This window comes from Bacillus rossius, chromosome 12 (assembly GCF_032445375.1).
Source record: "Bacillus rossius redtenbacheri isolate Brsri chromosome 12, Brsri_v3, whole genome shotgun sequence".
In the NCBI taxonomy this organism is placed as follows: domain Eukaryota; kingdom Metazoa; phylum Arthropoda; class Insecta; order Phasmatodea; family Bacillidae; genus Bacillus; species Bacillus rossius.
The window spans coordinates 18054397-18073367 of NC_086339.1; the positions used below are offsets into that span (position 1 = coordinate 18054397).

The window sequence follows — 18971 nt, forward strand, 5'->3', positions numbered from 1 at the left end:
TGAAGATACACTTTAATAATTATGGTTAGTAAAATTACGTAAATTAAGTTTAAATTTTAAGAGTCACACTAGAGACTGTTTGTCACTTGCTGACTGCTCTAGTGGCTAGTCACACATAAAAAACAGGGAGGTAATATCTACGTTAACACAACACTATAATTAATTCAGGCTGAAGGCCGCAAGGGAGACAATCACAAACGTATCAACATAATTTCACACGTGAGTGACTCGGGCACTCCTGCAACGCAATTTCCTTGGGCAGGGGTTTTAATAAAAAGTGGTGTTACTATTAAATTAGGTCTCATTTTTAATGAATTGGGGTCTAGGTGTTTGATAACTTATGCATGGCCCTTGGTTCTACCTGGTCCTCAGGGCGTCAGGGGCTCGCCTGACTCGGGTGGGCCATGGCTAGTGTTGCATTCCATTAGCAGGGTCGGATACTGGCGGTGGTGCAGGTCGGGCTTTGGGGTGGCCTTTGGCCGGACGACGTCACACTGATAATTAATTACATATTACATGGATGTTATGTTGCGGCACTTGCAAACAAAATCCCTACATTGATTTGTGGGTCGACGAAGAGTTTGGGTGGATTAACGGCCACTCCCGTGATGAGCTGTAGATAGATTCGTGCCAGGGCTCACCTGTGTGAGTCGCGGGACCACGAAGATAATATGAAGGGGCAAAGTCTTTAAGCCTGCAGTCGGCAGGCGTATGCTCGACGAATTATATTAAGTTCTGTTCGCAGGAGTCGGCCTGGACCGTGAGATGACTGTGTCGCGAACCTATGTTCCGCGACGAGAAAAAATTAATGCGTCCGCGATAAGCCCTGCACCGGAAAAAGGGCACGGGGGCACGCAGGAAGAGTAAAGAGGTTTTAGTGAATTATAATAGTTACCAGAATGAAGAATCAGGAGTACAAAAGTTGAAGTCTCCCCGCAGGATCACACGTCCGCCCCGGCCCGTGAGTAAAACTCTACTGCCGCTTTGTTCCGGTTTGGGAGGGGAGGAAGCGTCATGACGTGCCAAACTTTCTAATGTGCCGTTATTCCAATTTTATTATCATAATTAGTTGACGCCGTCCCCACTGCCTGGTTTGAAATTACGCTAAATTACTAGGTTTTGCTGAATTTTGATCTCAAGGGCGGGGTTCCTGGCCTTGTGGCTGCAGGCAGGGACGCATCGGCAAAGGGCTCCCCGGGCTGTTATGGCCTCCCAGGACGCTGTATTAGAGAAAACACACACGTACGTTTAACTGATTTATTACGTCGCACACGTTACACTTCGCTACATCACATATGGCACTCTCACGCGACTGGCCGCATCATCGTCGACCTCCACTCAGCCTACACCACCCTCAATTGGCGGTACTCGTTACAGGCGCTCGGTAGTCCGGCGGCTAGTACGTTAAGAGGGGTAGTTACCCGGCGAGTTGCGAGATGAATGCTCGGGTGAGCGGCAAGCCTGTTTCTGCACACGTCAAAGTTTGTGCGGGACGTAACATGAAATACGTTTACGACTGGTCATACAAAGTTACTTAATACAAAAACAATACACTAAGTCACTAGGGACTAGTCCCGGGTTCGGGCCAGTTTTAAGTGTTCCACTCAGGTGGTCACACAATGGCGGCTACTCTGCGTGGTGGCGAGGGCCACGTTATGCTGGGTACGGACACGGCGGAATCCGGCAGGATATCGCGTCCGTGACCGCGGCACGTCCCAGTTAATGAATCGTCCGTAACTTAGTTTCGCATTTGGCACAGTGCCGCCCCGCGTGGGCGATGATCTAATTCCCTGTGGGGAGTTTCATTAGCATGAGGCGCAGGTGCCACGGTGGGTCACCTAATTAATTTACGTAGCACAAGAAAGACCCGGTGGCGGGTCACACATTATATTGAAAAACCGCACGAAATATCGTACGGCCGGTTAGGGCCGACTGGGGAGCTGTTGAATGGTTTGACTATAATTACCTATTGCTGTTAATGGTGGGATTGGCGTGAAAGATGAAGGCTCCCCGTGCGTGGGGCTGCCGGCCCTGGAGAGTGCTGGATGGCGACTGACTAACCTCCCTGGCCACCGGGGCCAGGGAGGGGGAAAATTCCGCGGGAAACTGCGGAACGCGGGAAGATGATTCCGGCCAGTGTTGTGAATGATATCGGTTTACAACATGATTATTTAGTTAACATTAATTATTGAATATTTTACACCTTTTAGTTATTGCTTGTTTTGTCGAATGCATGAACATATTATTTGGTTGCGCAGTGCCACACCCGGCCGGGCGCTTTGCACACGTAGGAGGCCGTGACTGACGTCACGCCGTTCGGGGCACTACACTACGTTGCACGCGCGGGCGTGTTCGTGGCACAGCACTGGTCAGGTGTTGAGGACACATAACGGCCTGTGCTCTCAGAGGGAGCACCGACGGCGGCATCAAAGTCATTATTATTTATAGCACACTCGTATCTTAATGACATCTGTCTGAATTAGTTGGCGGAAGGCTTATAATAATAATACATTACACAATTTAGATTAATTATATTTGAAAATAAAAAGTCAAGCTGGAGACTGTCTGTTACTTGTTGACTACTTCAATGGCTATTTGCAATTAAAAACAGGGAGGTAAATTAGGTTGGTTAACACTGTGGTTAATTATTGGCGGAAGGCTGCAAGGGACGTCATTAATTGCGGTTTCCCACGGGGGAAACCGCTGCACCCCTACGACGCACTTTCACTATTAAGGGTTGTTCTGTTAATTAAAAATCACTTAATTACTCACATCAATTTATGATGCGTGAGAACTGTTTGGTGGTGGTGTCATATGGACGTAATCTGTGAAGGCAATCACCGGCATCGACGGCTCGCCTGACTCACGTGAAATGTACTAGGGGTGTGTTCCGTTAGCGGGGGTTAATACTGGCGGGTGGAGGCCGGGCTTTATGACCTTCGGAGAGACGACGACTTAGCTACCTCCATTTCTTTCACGAAAATACTCCATTTGATTTCTGTGGTATCACTTAGGAAACAAGTCAACCGACATGTCAACTCTACTCTTTAAAAACTTATTCCTATCAGTGGTGGTTCCAAGTGGTGGCACCAGGGGCAAGTGCCCCCCCCCCCCTTCTCGAAAAACCAGTTGCTGACAATAATGATTGTTTCTGAAACCAATAAAATATTTTAATATAATGAATGAATTTCTTGTAGAATCATAAAATCTGGTGGTTGGATTTTATGTGTAGTGTGAGTAGATTAAATACAAATTTAGTAATTTTAAGACATTTTTTCACTGGCTTCTCTGAAATCGTACAGCGCCCCCTCCGAGGTGAACCTCTGGATCCGCCACTGCACCAAATACCGTATCAAGAGAGCTAAGGTGTAACAAAAAAAATCATCGCCCCTTCAGTTCCATGCTTGAATACACATAAAAAAAAAAAAAGATTTTGTTTTTAAAATTACTCACATCACTTATGTTATAAGCAAGGTTCTGTTTTGATGTTCCTCCAAAAGTTGCCGTTCGTGAATTTTCGGGTTCACGAGTCTATGCGAGTCAAAGACTATGCGAGTCATTATAAGTGACAAAGTCTGACTGTTATGTCACTGGTCGCAGTTTGTCATACAGGCAACATTTGTCACTACTCCCACCATTACTTAATAATCCTTTGATTTCCTAATTTAATTCACATTGTCAAATCTGTGTTCTAATGGCAAATTAGTTTATAGTAATAAAATGGATCAGTTATAAGTTGAAACAGACAGTCTCCATATTTTAAATAAATACATGTTCCTCACAATAAATTACAATTACACATTGTGACAACTTTCGATATAGGTAATGCTTCTGATCTGTTATAGCTAGTTTATTTATTTATTACTTTAAGCAAGGCCTACAGTATTTCGTGAATTTAGTAAACAAAATATCGCCCAAAATAGCTGGCTACTTCTTCGACTATCATAGCAAATATCAGCTTGTTGACCTCAGTTAGCTGTTTGGGATATATATTTTCGTAGTTTGATGTCTTATTGTAGTCTGTGGTTAGTTTAGTGGGTGTTTTGATTTGACTTGTCTGTTTATTTTTGTGTATTTGTTTATTCCGAAAATGACAGAATCAACTTCCACCCCAAAACGGCAATGAATATTGTGAAAGTTTATTTTCAGTAACTAAGAACCTATTTTCGGTTACGTTGAACTATGTTGACTCCACGGTTTGATCTATCTCAGACAGATTCAGAGGTTATATTCAACGTTCATGCTCCTTTTGCCGATATCACCAGAACAGAAATACACATTGAAGGCAAAATGTTTATGTTCTATTCGCCCCCTGCGCCATATTATTTGAGGTAACACATTCACCTCTAACGTAACAATGTGATTGTGTTCTTGTGTTTGTGAATTGTAAAGTCTGACATGTAAAGGTGCTGTATTTGAAAGAATCATTGATCTTCGAGGTATACCATCTTTGACAGTATCATTTAATTTTGTTGTATCTGTTTGCAATAACACTGTACTTTTGGTGCGCTTTTGAAGGCCACTATTTACTTGGTCTTCGTGAATTAAACACTGCTAACCTAGTCTTGTGTCATTCTTGCTGCAGACTTCAATTGCCGGGAGAGATAGAGGAATCGTCCAGCTCCCATGGGAGCTACGACGCAGATAGCGGCACATTCACGATAACGGTTTCGAAAGTCAACAGCGGAGAGTACTTTCCTGACCTGGACCTGATAACGTCACTGCTGATGACGCCGAGTGCGAGAGTGAATCTCTCGCCCGGAGTTCAGGTCGTAGGTGCGTATCGACCAACGATGGGCATATTTGTATTTGTATATGAATACAAATGTATTTTAAAAGTTATTTTTCTATAAAGATGAATATAGTCGTATATCTAGGCATGAATATAATATGCTCGTATTTATATGTCCATATTGATATTTGTATTCACATTTTAGAGAATACAAATACACTAATAAAATATTCTAATTCCCATATTCATATCTGCAAATACTTGTATTGCCTCTTTGTGAATACATAAATTCAACACCTACATTACTTAATACTAACCTTTTTTTCCACATTCTTGACCACAATTTTGTATACTTTCAACGTCCTGGAGTGGAAATGGTCCACACTCCACCACTCTCCCTAAATAAACCCTTATAATTAAAAAGCAAAGCTGGTTTTTATTTTATACTGAGAAAATGGGAATGTGACATTCAGTGGCGGATGCACAGGGGAGACAGGAGAGATAACCCCCCCCCCCCCCCCCTCTTTTCTCCTCCTTAAAGTTATGGGGAAAAAAAATTATATCTTGGTGAAGGCAGTATGTAATTTTTGGTGATGAAAAGTGAACTGTTGCAACACCTGGAATCACAAACTATATTGGCAGTGATGCATGTTGAGAATGATAACACATCCATTCAAACTCATTGTTGACTTAATTTTTTTAATACAAATTTTTTTACCTCTTCCTCCCCTGAAATAAATTGTGCCTGCCCTGGTGATATATATGAAGGGTGCAGGGGAAAATCCAACAGAGTCCAAAAAAGTTAAAATTGAGGTTATGATTGTAATTCAGTGCTGTCATGCTTTATTGTAACATTGCAAGTTGATAAAATGGAAAAAACGATGCAGTCCAAAGGTATTGCAGCTTTTATTTTTATAGTGCAGGGGAAAAACCAACAGAGTCCATCTGAAACAGGGGAATAACCAACACAGTCCTAGTTCTGACTTATGTGATTCTTGTAGGGTATTGCACTGCTGTGTGTTATATTATCTTTGGCCCAGACGGTTTTTATTGTTTTATGTTGTTTGTGTGTTTGTGTTTATTGATGCAGATTGTATTGTGTTATACCAGTTATAAAAGATTCTTACAATCAATGTTTCATGGTGAATGAAATAATTCTTCAATTTCTGTAGTAACTTGTGTGCAAACAATGATTGACGACGAATTTCAATTACTTGAAAGTGAAGTGAGTGATGAAAATGTACATGCACGTGATGAAACAACAACGAAAAAACGCATGAAATTTGGTCGCCTCAAAGATGTTACCAAGCAGCTGCGGGCAACGACATTTGAAACTGGAGTTGACTGTCAGTGTAAACGGTTTGAATGTTTTCAGAATATTTCTTTGGCTGAACGAAATGAATTAATAAGAACATTCAACAACATTGGACATGAAGGTGGTACTAATGCACAGAACAGTTATCTCTCAGGCCTTATTTCAACACATCCTGTGGCACGGCGAAGACCAAGGAAGAATGTAGAAGATGCTAGGTTAAATGATAGTTCCTATAGCTACAAAGTTCGTGTGGTAAGGAGTGGCTGTACAGTATAAGTACCAGTATTCTTTAAAGGGTTCCAGTCACTGTTTGGAATTAAACCCTCCCGGTTACACACAATCAAAACATCTTTGAGAACAACAGGCACGTCACCTATTGATGGACGAGGCAAACACGCTAATCGCCCTCATAAGCTCACTGAACAGACCCGTGAAGCTGTGATGCAGTTTTTTGGTAGTTTAAAGGGACGTAAAGCACACTACAGCTTGAAAGACTCTCAAAAAGTGTATCTTCCAGAGGAATTGAATGTCAAAAAACTTCTTGGGCTATTTTTGACTAAACATCTCAATATTGACATCTCTTATGAAACATTCCGAAAAATTTTCGTGTCTGAGTTCAACATTGCTTTCGGCTATCCTCGAACCGAAACATGCTGTTGGTGTGATGAACATAAAGCCAAACTCACCGATACCGCTAGAAAAATTGCCAGTGCTACAAGTAATGAGGATCTAGTGAAGTTGCAGGAGGATCATAGGAGGCTAGAAGATGAGAGAACACTTCACCTCAAGAAAGCTGACTGGTTATACAAAAAGAAAAGAAGTGCCAAAAAGGAAGCTATGCAGTCTCCAACTGTTGAGGCCATTGCTATTGATTTCGGGGCAAATCTTCCTACGCCAAACATAACCTCAAGTGAGGTGTACTTTAGAAGACAGCTTGCGTTTTACATCTTCAATGTACATGTTTTATCAAGTGGCTCCTCAATAATGTATACCTATCACCAGACAGTGGCAAAAAAGGGGTCAGATGATGTTTGCTCAATGCTGTATCATTTTTTCTACACCTATCTGGACACTGGCATTCAAAAGCTTCATATCTTCGCCGACTCATGTGCAGGACAAAACAAAAATCATAATATCATTCAGTTCCTGCACTATGTAACTACAGAATTAAGGCGTTTTGAGATGGTTACTGTTACATACCCGGTGCGTGGCCATTCTTTCATGGAACCTGATAAAAATATGGGATTAATCCTTAAGCATGCAAAGGCTGAAACTCCTAATGCCTGGAGAGAAGTTATCGAAGGGGCCAGAGCCAAGCCGAATCCGTTTGTTGTTGTATCATGTGGCCAAACAATGTTCAAAGCCTGGGGTGGATTTCTTTCTTCAAAATTGTACAAGAAGAAGCTTCCTTTTGCTATAAGGCCAGTAAAACAGCTAAGATTCGTTCAATCAGATCCAAAAACCGTAGATCACAGAGAAATGTACAATGGAGTGTTCTTCTCTGCACTTGTAAAGGATCAATTGAAGAAGCGGCAGAAAAAATCCACACTGCCAAATCTTCAAGAACCTGCCCAGCTCTACCTTGCACCTATTCCTCTGCCCAATGAGAAGTGTCGAGACCTGGAAATCCTGTCAAAGTTCTGTGAAGATGAGGGATCCAAGGAATACTACAGACAACTTCTTGCTATTCATCAGCACAGCCATGATAATGACATCCCTGATGAGGAAAGTGATATCTAGATGTGTGCTGATAATTTCAATATTATAAAGATATCTGTGGAAAGATACTGTCACACAATTAAATAGAAAATCATCTTTTTTTTTTGCTATCAGAATTTTATATCTTATATTGTTTTAATGTTAGTTGAACATAAAAAGAAACCATTGACCTCAAATAATTTAACGAAGGTATATACTCTGTAGATTGTTTCTTGTTGTTTTCAGACTTAATAGTCTAATAAAACATTCAATAATAAACAATATTTCCAGAAATATTTTGAGCCTATTACAAAATCCAGGGGAATAACCAACAGAGTCCAGTCACTGTTTCAGTAAATAATTAATTGTGCAATAAAATAAAAACAGAATATTACTGTATTTTCAAGGGGAACACAACGAGGTCTAAACTAATTTTTTAAATAATTGATACAAACATGGACACTACATTATATCACTTATAACGTTTCAAACTTTCTTTTCTCTCTCCTGCACAATTTAGTTTTATGGACCCTGTTGGTTTTTCCCCTGCACCCTTCATATGTTAGTAAAAATCCCAGTGATAGCTAAATTTTATTGCTGCAGTGTTGGCAACTGCCAGACAATTAAACCAGTCCATGTTTTTTCTTTGAAAAAGTGATAAGTTGTTTGTGAATCTTCTTTTTCCAGGAGACAATACTAATGATTCGTCGTCTAGCGATGAATCCGATGACATTGAATGGTTTGCGGAGCCTCAGAGTGCAGATACTGTAACGGACTGTGCAATTGGTGGCCAGAAGTATGGATTCGCCAACCAGAAGCAAGGGGTGTTTAGTAATTTGCAAGTTAGTACATTGTGTTGCTACTTTATTGAACTGTGCAATGAAAAAAAAAAAGTTAAGTTTCTTAATCGGGTACGTTCTGGATCATGCCGGTGCCGGATCAGCGATTTGTCAGTTTGTTGAACTTCAATACCTATGGTTTTAATTGGAATAGTACTGAAAGAAAATACAGTACAATAACACAATAAGTCCTTGATTAACGGACAGGTAACATTCCTGGGAATTTTCCATAAAACAAAATGTCCATTAATTAAATCACTTTCCCCTATAAGGAACAATTTTAACGTCAGGGAGTACGTTCCCAAACCTTCCAAAAATGCCTAACATGTAAAAACTTTACGGCTGGCTCGTGACATGCCGAGCAGCATGGCGGGAGGACGCGTTGCAGCATAGCCACAAAATCGAAACCTTAAGAGCTGGGATAAGACAAGCATGAAGGTAGTAAACAGATTAGTTCCGTGACTTTGACAAGAGCAAGGGTGAGACAAATAAGAACACGAAAAAAGTCTGATTTACACACACCAATAACGTGACAGTGCAGTGGCCCGCCCACAAGCTCATTGACTGAGATTTCATATTGATTTATGTTTCATTGATATCTGGAAACTACATTCATAAATATCCACCAGTGAAACGAGAAAATATTGTCCGCAATTGTATGGCGGTCGTGGCACGGTGATGGTGATTGCACTGTTTGCAGTAGCACAATCACGTGTCAAGCAAATGCAAGCAAAACCCTTCAAATTCCTAGAAGAATATTTTTCCTTCGTCGGTTGATTCCTGGGCCAGCCACCTCACTGTCGCGACTCTGGTGTGTGTACATCGGTCTGACAAGTGGCTGTTTCCGCTCTGATTCCTTTGATGGAGGGGCGGTTAGACAGTGGAGGCAGGAAATCTCACAGGAAACCTTTTTTATTCCTGCAACTAAAAGCAGATTTATTATGTTATTTTTTTCATCTGTTAGGCTATGTGGAAGTAAACATATATATAATAAGATTTCACTAAACACAAAAAATTATAAGCACTTAATCCGTGTATTTTGGGTAAACAAACCGCGAACACTCAGTGCCTGTAGAACGAAGCATTAAAGGGCTGGCCATAAATTTGTTTGGAATAGAATGGCTTGTGTACGTCACCATCCAGCAAGTCGTTGAAGGACCAGCACAGATTTCCTTGTCATGATGGGACGCACAGACCAGGGGATGGGTTGAATTGGCTGTCGTTTTCTTTGCCATGCACACCGTAAATATTAACGCCTCATCTTACCCTCCTTTTTTTATAGGTATGGGAGAAAAAAAAAGACACTCTTTTAAAACAGTTATGTCATCCTTCAATAACCATTACCATGCATGCAAGAATCATTCACGTGAGTAAGCAGTACAGCGCTTGGATACAAGTGTATGTACATGCTATTAAAGTATTACCAGCCCCGCCCGTTCTTAAATTGTGACACCATTTGTTGGTGGGAATGATAAGATTTTTTTAATTTACACTCCTATTAATATTGTGTGGCATGTTTGTATTTATTTAAGAAGTTCAAGGGTGGCATTGTTAGTACAGCCATGTTCACTGGTAGACCTGCAAATGTTGTAGGTAACCTGAGATGAATTTTGGTACTCACAATTTTGTAAGTTTTGTTTTACCTATTCATTCTGTTAGTTTTTTTCAATTTCATTTCACTATAGAAGACCACTTTGAGGTTAAATGTTAATGTAATTCCTGACAGACAACCAGGTAAGGAAACATGTAAGTGTATATACTATTTAGTGTGTTGTATTAAAGGAAATATTTTTCAAACAACTTAAACTTGAAGTTTTCCATCAATATTATCATATTATAAAATTCTAGTAAAAATATTTCCAAAGTCAGAGTGTATGGCTTACATTTTTTTTTGTTTTTGTTTAGTGAGCAGATGTGGAAGTTGTGAGTGATGTAAAAATTCCTTGCGAGAAACTTTAATCTCCTTGCTTGCAGTGTGTAGTGTCAGAGCTTCTGGACCTCCCTGAGCCGGACACAACGCCGGCTTCCGAAAGGAACCAACTGAAGGTTCAGCGAGAACACGTTGACTTCAGTGAGGAGCACTATCTGGCTGATCTCATGGAGTCGGAGGAAATTGGCCACATACTGCAGTTCAGAGCACCTTGGGAAGGCGACGACTGCCAGTGGCGACAAAGTAAATTGCTTGTCCAAATTATCACTCCCTCTGGGCCTAGGGTGGAGTTCTTTATAGGTCTGAAGCCACAAAAGCAGAACATTAAAAAGTAGTATTACAACAGTTGTTAGAATATCAATAAAAATATATCCTAAGACTTGTACAGTCGAAGGTCATTAATCGGGCATGTCTGTGACCACGGAGGTGCTGAATCAGAGATTTTGCTGGATTATTAAACATCAGTATAGGTTTAACTGGAATACCAATGAAATATCAAGACATAACCTGTTGAATTTATTTATTTGTGCTGCATAGATCTAATGAAGCATAAAAAATACCTCTTTTGAAATACAGATAATGTTTGTTATATGGTTTCTTATGTAAACATTGGGCTATTCGTTAGTGAAACATTAATTTAATTGAATACAGTACCTCTCCCAAATAAATTTATACCTAATAATGGCATATGCAACATCTCTCATTTCCAAAAGAAGCATAAACACAAAGTCGTACCGAACTTTTAAGCAAGCGACCAGCGCCAAGTCCAGTTTCAGTAACCTATTGGAAGAAAAAGTAATGATTTAATTGTTAATAATCATAATTTATATTACTACTTATATGTCTTACAAACTAAATGATACCACATTGTTGCAAAAAAACTAAGAATAAGCACAGAATCTCGATTAAGTTTTAATGAAATGTGTACAAAAAATCAATTTTCATAAGCTTCTAATGGAAACTGCAATTGTATTTTTATTGAAGTATGAATTTATTTCAGAAGTTAAGATGGTTTGCAAATAAATTAATACTGTACAAGGGAAGTTCCGTACTTTGTGACCAAAATAAAAGAAAAACTTAAACGTGGAATCGCACCTAGCTTTTAGCAAGTGGGCAATTTTAATGGCTCGTTGCTAGAAAATAAACATTTTACTGTCAAACATAAAGTAAATTTTCATACTGACATACTTAAAATGTCTTCTGAACAAAATTTTACCCAAACTGGAATATGTATTTGTTCACAATGCTCTTTTATGTGCTTTGGTGGGTGTGTACAGTTGCAGCCAAGAGCTTTTAGCTCCACTGTGCAACCTCCCTTTTACCATCCAGGGGTAGACACCAAAATCCAGGCCATCGGCTGGGCATTACTCGAAAGGTGTCATCAAAAACCAAATGTATCAAACAAATAAATTTTGGGTTGAGTGCAGTGTGAATTTACAGTTACTGCTTTTGCTTCCAGTGAAGTTCAGTGCTGCAGAGTTGGACGTCCTGAAGGAACTCCACAACAGAGAGTACCTGCTGGATAAGGAAGTCTTGCACCAGGTTTATCTCGGTCTGGTGGACATAATTGCCGCGTACTGCTACAACCACCGCACCACCCTGGGCGAGGACACCTCCGAATCGGCATGGACCATCAACAAGCTCAGCTCCACCCTGTCTTGGCTGCAGGTGAGGCCGCTTCCATGTGCCATAATGGACGCGCGGTGTGTTCCGAGGCCTTTTCAAGTCCACACAAATGGATCCAGCCAGAGACTTCCCCAACCTTTCCCACTCCTCCAAGGCATCCCACACAAATGGATCCAGCCAGGGAGCCCCCTGCCCCCACCTCATGTGCGTGCAGGTGTCCTCTGCAGTAGGCGGCCATCTTCAATGACGACACTGTTGTTTCCGAAGCTTGGGTGTAAGTGTCGCAGATGATATTTATTTGTACGAAAGTCTTGAGTGTGGTGGTTCGGGATCTATCCGAAGGACACAGTCCATGTAATGAAATTGAAAGGCAGAGACCTTAACCATTTGCCTAGGAGCTCAGTTGCTTCTTCTCATTGTTTCAGTCCACGGCTGTCTTCAGTGTAGACGAGGTGTTAAACCCTGATATATATTTTCATTATATTTTCATTATTTTAGAATACATACTTTACCATATATTTTTAATGTAATAATTGTAGGTGCCAGCCTACCTATAAACCCAGCTGTGTGCAATTACAGGGGTTTATGTGTTAATTATTAGATATACTTCACCCTTTGTAACATATCTCATCCAAAAAAAAAACCATCCTGTAGATTACAAAAAGAAGAACATTGCTATAAAAGAAAATGTACCAAAAAAAGTTATTGTAGATAAATGTTTCTATGTCCTTGCCATTTAAAAACTTTAAACACCCACAAATAACCTTTTTGTTCTCTGTAGAACTTTTTTCCCCCCATCTTTGTAATTTGTAGTGCAGTTTTTGTTTGCAAGTGATATGTGGTGCTCCTAATAATTTCTAACATGGTAAAAGTTAAAATCTGTTTCGGCGCATGGATGTAGTCCGGGCCGTTCATAATTATTACTTATTTGATGAACGAGTTTTGTGCGTCATTGCAGATTTGGTACAGTTTTGTGTGTTTGTTTTTTACAGAACATGTAGTGGAAGCGTTAGTTCCCTCTTGCAGAGTTTCGGCACCGCGCAGGACGTCGCGGAGGCGTTCGTGAGGCGCGCCCTCTGCTACCCGCTGCACCGCCACTGGGAGCTGGCGCTGAGGGTCCTCGAGGACGCGCGGTGCGTCCTGCGGCTCGGCAAGAAGCAGCTCCTCAGGTGCCTGCTCGGCGTCCGCGCGCTGTTCGTCGCCAGCGAGCCGAGATACATCCTGAACCAGTTGTACGTGGAAGACTACTGTGTGTGGGTGCAGCACGCGTCGCTTCACAGGCTGCAGTCCCTGGCTGAAGCCCTTGGCAAGGTACGTGGGGGAAAAAAAAAAGTTGTGAGCGAGTCTTTCAGTACTCGCCAGAGATGTGTAACATCTGACCTTGGTAACGAGCAAATTCATGTGTTCTCAAGTTGCAAATACACTCGATATACGAAACTCTGACACAAAATTTACCCAATAATTCTTTAAAATAATGCAGAGCATGATAAATATATGCAAATTTTGTTTTCAACTGAATTACTGGATGCTAATCATGCATAGTTTTCGCACCCGCCGCTTGAATTGATTGCCGGAGCAGCTACATCGACTATCAGATCGTTTAATTTGCAGAGCGAAATTTTAAGCTATATAATGAAACAGCTCTGATAAAAGCAAAAGAGACTTAAAAAAATACTGAACCTCGGCTTATGGATCTTTCGATAAGGAATTTTATTAAAATACTGCTCATCTTATTAAAATTCATTGAACAGTTAATACTATAAGATTCCTTTCGGCTTTGTGAACTTTGGTTCGCGTCATCCGCCACAGATGGCAGCACTGTAGTTTGTTACACATTTCTGTTCCATGCAACTTCCATTCCATTCACGTAATTACTCCCACCAAACGTGGTATACTGAGAGCTAATATGTTACTCATCAAAAACTGTCTTACAATTAGGAGGCATGTATAAAACACTTTAAGTAATGTTTGATTTAAATAAATTGGTTTCAAATGCAATATATTTTTAGAAATTATTTTGTGTTGTTTTAAAAAGCTCTTAATGAAGCTCTGGAGTTTTTATGATTTCAAATTAAATTTAAATACTGTACTATCCAAATGTTTGACGCTTGCCCACCCTTCTTATATTAAATATCACGTTACTTTACGTTATAATTAAACTCAAAACGAGTTTTAATAAGCTCAGAAGCAATTCAGGGAAAAAGGTATTTCGGCAGTAGGCCTACTCACGTAATATGCGGCGACGAATCTGTGCGACGTCGTAGGTTATAAACAAAGCGACGAACAATAGAATAATTCATTAAAGCAACCAACCATCTTCGTCTTTTATTTTTTATGTTGTTATAACCACACATATTAACCTACTTCAGAATATAATAGTAAATATGGACGAGTTATGTAAACAATGTATATTTTTCTCTTGCCACAGCTAAACGTGTACATTGGGACGCCATCTTGTGAACGGCGATCTACCAACTATATTTATATTTTATAAAATTATATAATTAAGTTGTGAAAGCAAGTTTAAATACTTTTTAATACATAGGATTGAATATATATGTATATACATATAATTATTTATGCCACGTTTATCTTTTCTTTCTAATTATTAATATCTAGTTTATACTTCCACCACCAGGGCAGGGAAATTTCGGCGAGATTTATGCGCGCGCATTTCACCCCTTCCAAAGAGGAGTTAGTTCGCCCCTCCCTTCCTTTCTTCGTTCCCGTGCATTTCTCCCTATATAAAGGCGAGGTCATCCACCTGAAGGGAGTTGATCGGCCCGACGGCCAGTGAGGCTGGAATCCGCCCACTGGCGATAGGACGATCATAGGGGGAGCAGCAGAACAACTGGCTATCCGTTTTCTGCTGCTCGCACCCCTCCTTCGCAAGTCAGGCCATCCGAGGACCTATCTTGGCCTAGGGAATTTGTTCCCCCCCCCACCCTTTTCTTGACGATAGGGTGTACTGTGTATAAATTCTGTGTATGTAGTGAAAGCCGACGCAGGCGACCAATTGAACTGTTTGAACACTCAGGTCAATTAAAGTTTCCTTGTATAATACCGACATTTTCAATGAATAGCCTAGCCCCATCCCTCACCCCACTAGCTATTCGCCTACACCAGCCAACTGCGAATCCTACCGCAAGACCAGTTCGACCTTCTCTACCCCTGCTGGCTCTCTGTCAAGAGGGCTCGGTGCAAGAGGAGTTCAAGAACATGTTATTGTATAAAATAAACTTAGGTGACATTACATTGTCACCTCTGAAAAATTAATTAAAACAACATGGAATTTGTCACATTTGGTTCTAAATTATAATATATTAAATATTATACATAGATGATCGTAATACAAGTGTAAAAAATGAAAATAAATAGTTTTAAGTATTTTGAGCTTTGAACGGAATTCCCAAAGGCCAAAATTTTTGCTAGATGAATATTCCGATGATAGAGGGTAAATATAGGGAGAAATAGACTTATATACTTAAACCAAATAAGCTCAGACGTTACAACTCTCCACAAGGAAATCTTGATGCTCTGTGGTAAGTTTTCTTTCAAGTTTTCGTAAAGCTTTGCAAGGAATCATCTACTGTACAGATGTTCTTAAAAACAAAGCTCTAATATAAATACTTTCCATGCAAAAAGTCTCTGCAGGTGAAAATTCATGGTGTGAGACATGGCTCACTGCAGAAAACCTTTAGGTGACCTTCGGTCAGTATTTTTGTTTGTGACATGATGTATGCAGCCAAGCCATGGTGAATGTCAGCTATGAAGTTGACCCTTGTATATATATGAGGTCCGATGCGAGGGAAAATCCTGAAGCCAGCTTGCATATTTATTACACTTCGAATGTGTGAACTTCTATTTGCTTGAATGATAGTAGGTGATACAATTACAAAGGTCACTCTATTAGAAGTCCATGTAAAATGCATATATCAATGTGTGCAAATATTTATAGACCCTACAAATAACCTTTTTTTTTGTATGGGATGGGGAGGCAAATTTTCATCCTTAGTTTTGTTATTTTGGTGAATGTGGGAGGTTGTTGGTCTGATTCATAAGGCTTAATGAGGGTAGGCACCTCTTATTTTATTGTTCTTGCAAGATGGAGTTTGAGGTTTGTCCATATGTGGGGCACTTAACTGAGTCTCTCATACCTAAGAGGGATTCACGGTAACTGAGTGATTAAGTCACTCATTTGATTCCAGGTGGGATCAGGCTTGGATTTTTTGTTAGTGGAAAACATGGCAGACGTTACCTTGAGCCAGTAGGTTTTATCAGGTACTTTCATCTCCCCCAACATTACAATTTGTCAGTGCTTCATCCTCATATAGCTACCCGGGCGATGTCTACGATGGTTAAGAAGCCCGCCTAGTCACGGGTATGCCTGTGGAATGATAAGGTCGGTGCTCGCTGGTGCTTTTAGTACAGTATCTCCTCTGAGACTTGCGGCTGTGAACTGGCTCATTGTCTTCTCATTGTGTAAAGGACAACTATGGAATTCGAGCAATAACTTTTACATATATACAGAGAAATTAAGATAAAGGTGTCACGCATGTCCCTTGAGTGCTTTCAAGAAAATGTATCTATCGGGTATTTCATGTCTAAAAATTATTTTGATAACAAGTATTTTTAGTATTTCCGTTCTCCTAGAAATACAGTTTAAAAACTAGACACGGAAACAGAACTACTCATTTGCCCTCAGTGTATTCTTAAATGCTTTTCGCAAACAAATACCACTGGTATATCTTGAGCAGTTTTCAAATTGCGTGGTTTCTTTTGAAACTCTGCACACCGTATGTGTGCCCAGATAGGCGAGGCCCTTAAACTTTAATTAATTTTAATTTCCGGCCCACGGCACAGGTGACGCTGGACAAATCCGCCATGGATCTGGACTTGCCAGAGCTGGAGAGTGCAGCTCGCATGGTGCTGGAGGAGGAGGGGGCGGAGCCTGACGTGGGCGGTGTGGCGAACGCTCTGAGCGGCCTGTCCTTGGGCAGCCAACAGGGCGCGTGCGAGGGCCAAGACAGGTAAGCGAGTGTGCAGGCCTTCTCATCACACAGTTTTGTAAAACTATGGCTGTTGTGAGTACCACCTGCACTCTCGTCGCTATTGGGAAAGAATTAAATTGAACTGTCCTTCTAAATAATTGAAGAACTTGTCAAATTTAGCTTTGGTTGGCAAGTATTTTGTAGTCGTTTTGGGTTTGTTTTATTCCGTGGTTAACTCATGTTATTCTTGTGGTGATGAAGACAACTTTACAAAGTTTTTGTTTCAGGGAAATTAGTAAATTTGGTTATGGAAAAGTCAGGGAAATTTGTTTTATGGCTTTGTGTGAACACATTGTTTATAATCTGATATAACATATAATGTACCAAACTGTAAAGAACTTATCTTTTAACATTTTGAATGTTTTTCTTCTTCAGTTTTATTCAAAGACAAACTTCTTACTTGATAATATGTTTGTGAAAAACATACCTTTAACATATATTTTCTTTCATAATACCATGATTATTGTATTATATGTGGATAAAATTTAGCCTCACTTGAAGAATGCATTAGTCAGTTATTTCTTAGAAATATTTTGAAAACTATCCAACAAGCATTTTGTTTCCTAGAGATATCTAGATTAGATAATTACATCAAACAAAACATAAATAAACTATCACAGGGAACCCGCTAGTACTTGTTATTAGAAAAAATATACGGGTATGCATTTCTCTGACCTCAAAACTGAGTTTTAAACATGAAACTTTAGGTAGTAAAAAAAATATAGCACAGGTCCATCTAATACATAGAATTTCTTAACATTTGTTGTGACAAGTGAGAATCATTATATTATAGACTATGAAGTATGATGAGATGCTAATGGAGCATTGATGGAATGATTGAGTGGAGGAAATGGGAATATCCCGAGAAAATTCACTGGCTAATGGCCACGTCTGCTACATTTCCAAAAAAAAATAAAATCCCTGTTTTGCTGCTCCGTTGGGAGGCAAGTGATCTGACCACTCAACCATTTGTGGCCCCACAGAGATGCTTGAGATTCACTCCAGTTGAGCTTATAGTGTTTTCTAACCAAATTTTTGGTGTGTGTGCATTTTTACAGTGATAGCTCCTCTGACGAGTCGAGTAGTTCAGATAGTGAATCCAGCAGCAGCACTTCAGAATCCTCAACGCTCGACTCGGATGACATCAGTTCGTCGGAGAGCTAGCATTGCGTTGTCCAGTCGACACTTACACTTGTGTGCGACGAAGAGACATACTGTGTGAGCTCATGCAAGAGTGTATACTACTGCAAGGGCAATAATAAATTTGTAATTTTTTTTTGTGCTGAGTGCTATGTTTTTTGTTACAAAAATGTACATTTTATATAAAATAATGCTTTGCTTTTATTCTGGTGCTGTTAAGCCGATCTTCATTTCTTATCTCTTAAGCAGATTATCTTAAGTGGTTTCCATATTACTTAATGGGCTCACCGATGTTTCAAATAAGGCCAGTAGGTTTCCGGCTTATTGTTTTTATCAACCATTACTTTTGCCTCTGTTTTTCACAATAAAAGTTGTGAACCAAAGAAATAATATAAAAAAATAAAGCATCTTTCACAATAAAAGTTGTGAACCAAAGAAATAATATAAAAAAATAAAGCATCAGCATTGAGTCCCTCATCACCTCTACTTGCAACTGGCATTGTTTCTTTTCGTGTATCTGTTTGAGGGGGGAGGGATAAAAAGTGAAGGACACCATCTTGGATAAAACAGTTTTTAAGTCATAACAATTTTTTATCGTGTTCTAGTTTAAATTCACCGCCATTGCCCCAGGCTTTACACA

The 18971-nt window shown here is 40.0% G+C and overlaps 1 protein-coding gene across 2 annotated transcripts; it reads left to right on the forward strand.

Moving 5' to 3' along the window:
• Nucleotides 1-3899: 3899 nt before the first annotated feature.
• Nucleotides 3900-18535, forward strand: LOC134537642 (protein SHQ1 homolog). 2 transcript variants are annotated; one of them, XM_063378307.1, is made up of 8 exons: nt 3900-4331; nt 4586-4776; nt 8433-8587; nt 10559-10757; nt 11974-12182; nt 13167-13451; nt 17004-17170; nt 18250-18535. In XM_063378307.1, exons 1-8 carry the CDS (start codon nt 4183-4185, stop codon nt 18353-18355), a joined length of 1461 nt encoding a protein of 486 aa, XP_063234377.1. In that variant the 5' UTR covers nt 3900-4182; the 3' UTR covers nt 18356-18535. The 2 variants fall into 2 exon arrangements, with proteins under 2 accessions (XP_063234377.1, XP_063234378.1); XM_063378308.1 differs by lacking the exon at nt 3900-4331 and adding an exon at nt 4344-4439.
• The last annotated feature ends 436 nt before the right edge of the window (nt 18536-18971 follow it).

Bases quoted from the DNA above. Each gene is read 5' to 3' on its own strand.
- LOC134537642 (XM_063378307.1), top strand. From the start codon at position 4,183: ATGTTGACTCCACGGTTTGATCTATCTCAGACAGATTCAGAGGTTATA. The intron at 10,758-11,973 runs GTAAATTGCTTG...TTTTGCTTCCAG, and splicing joins CGACTGCCAGTGGCGACAAA to TGAAGTTCAGTGCTGCAGAG. The intron at 17,171-18,249 runs GTAAGCGAGTGT...GCATTTTTACAG, and splicing joins GCGTGCGAGGGCCAAGACAG to TGATAGCTCCTCTGACGAGT.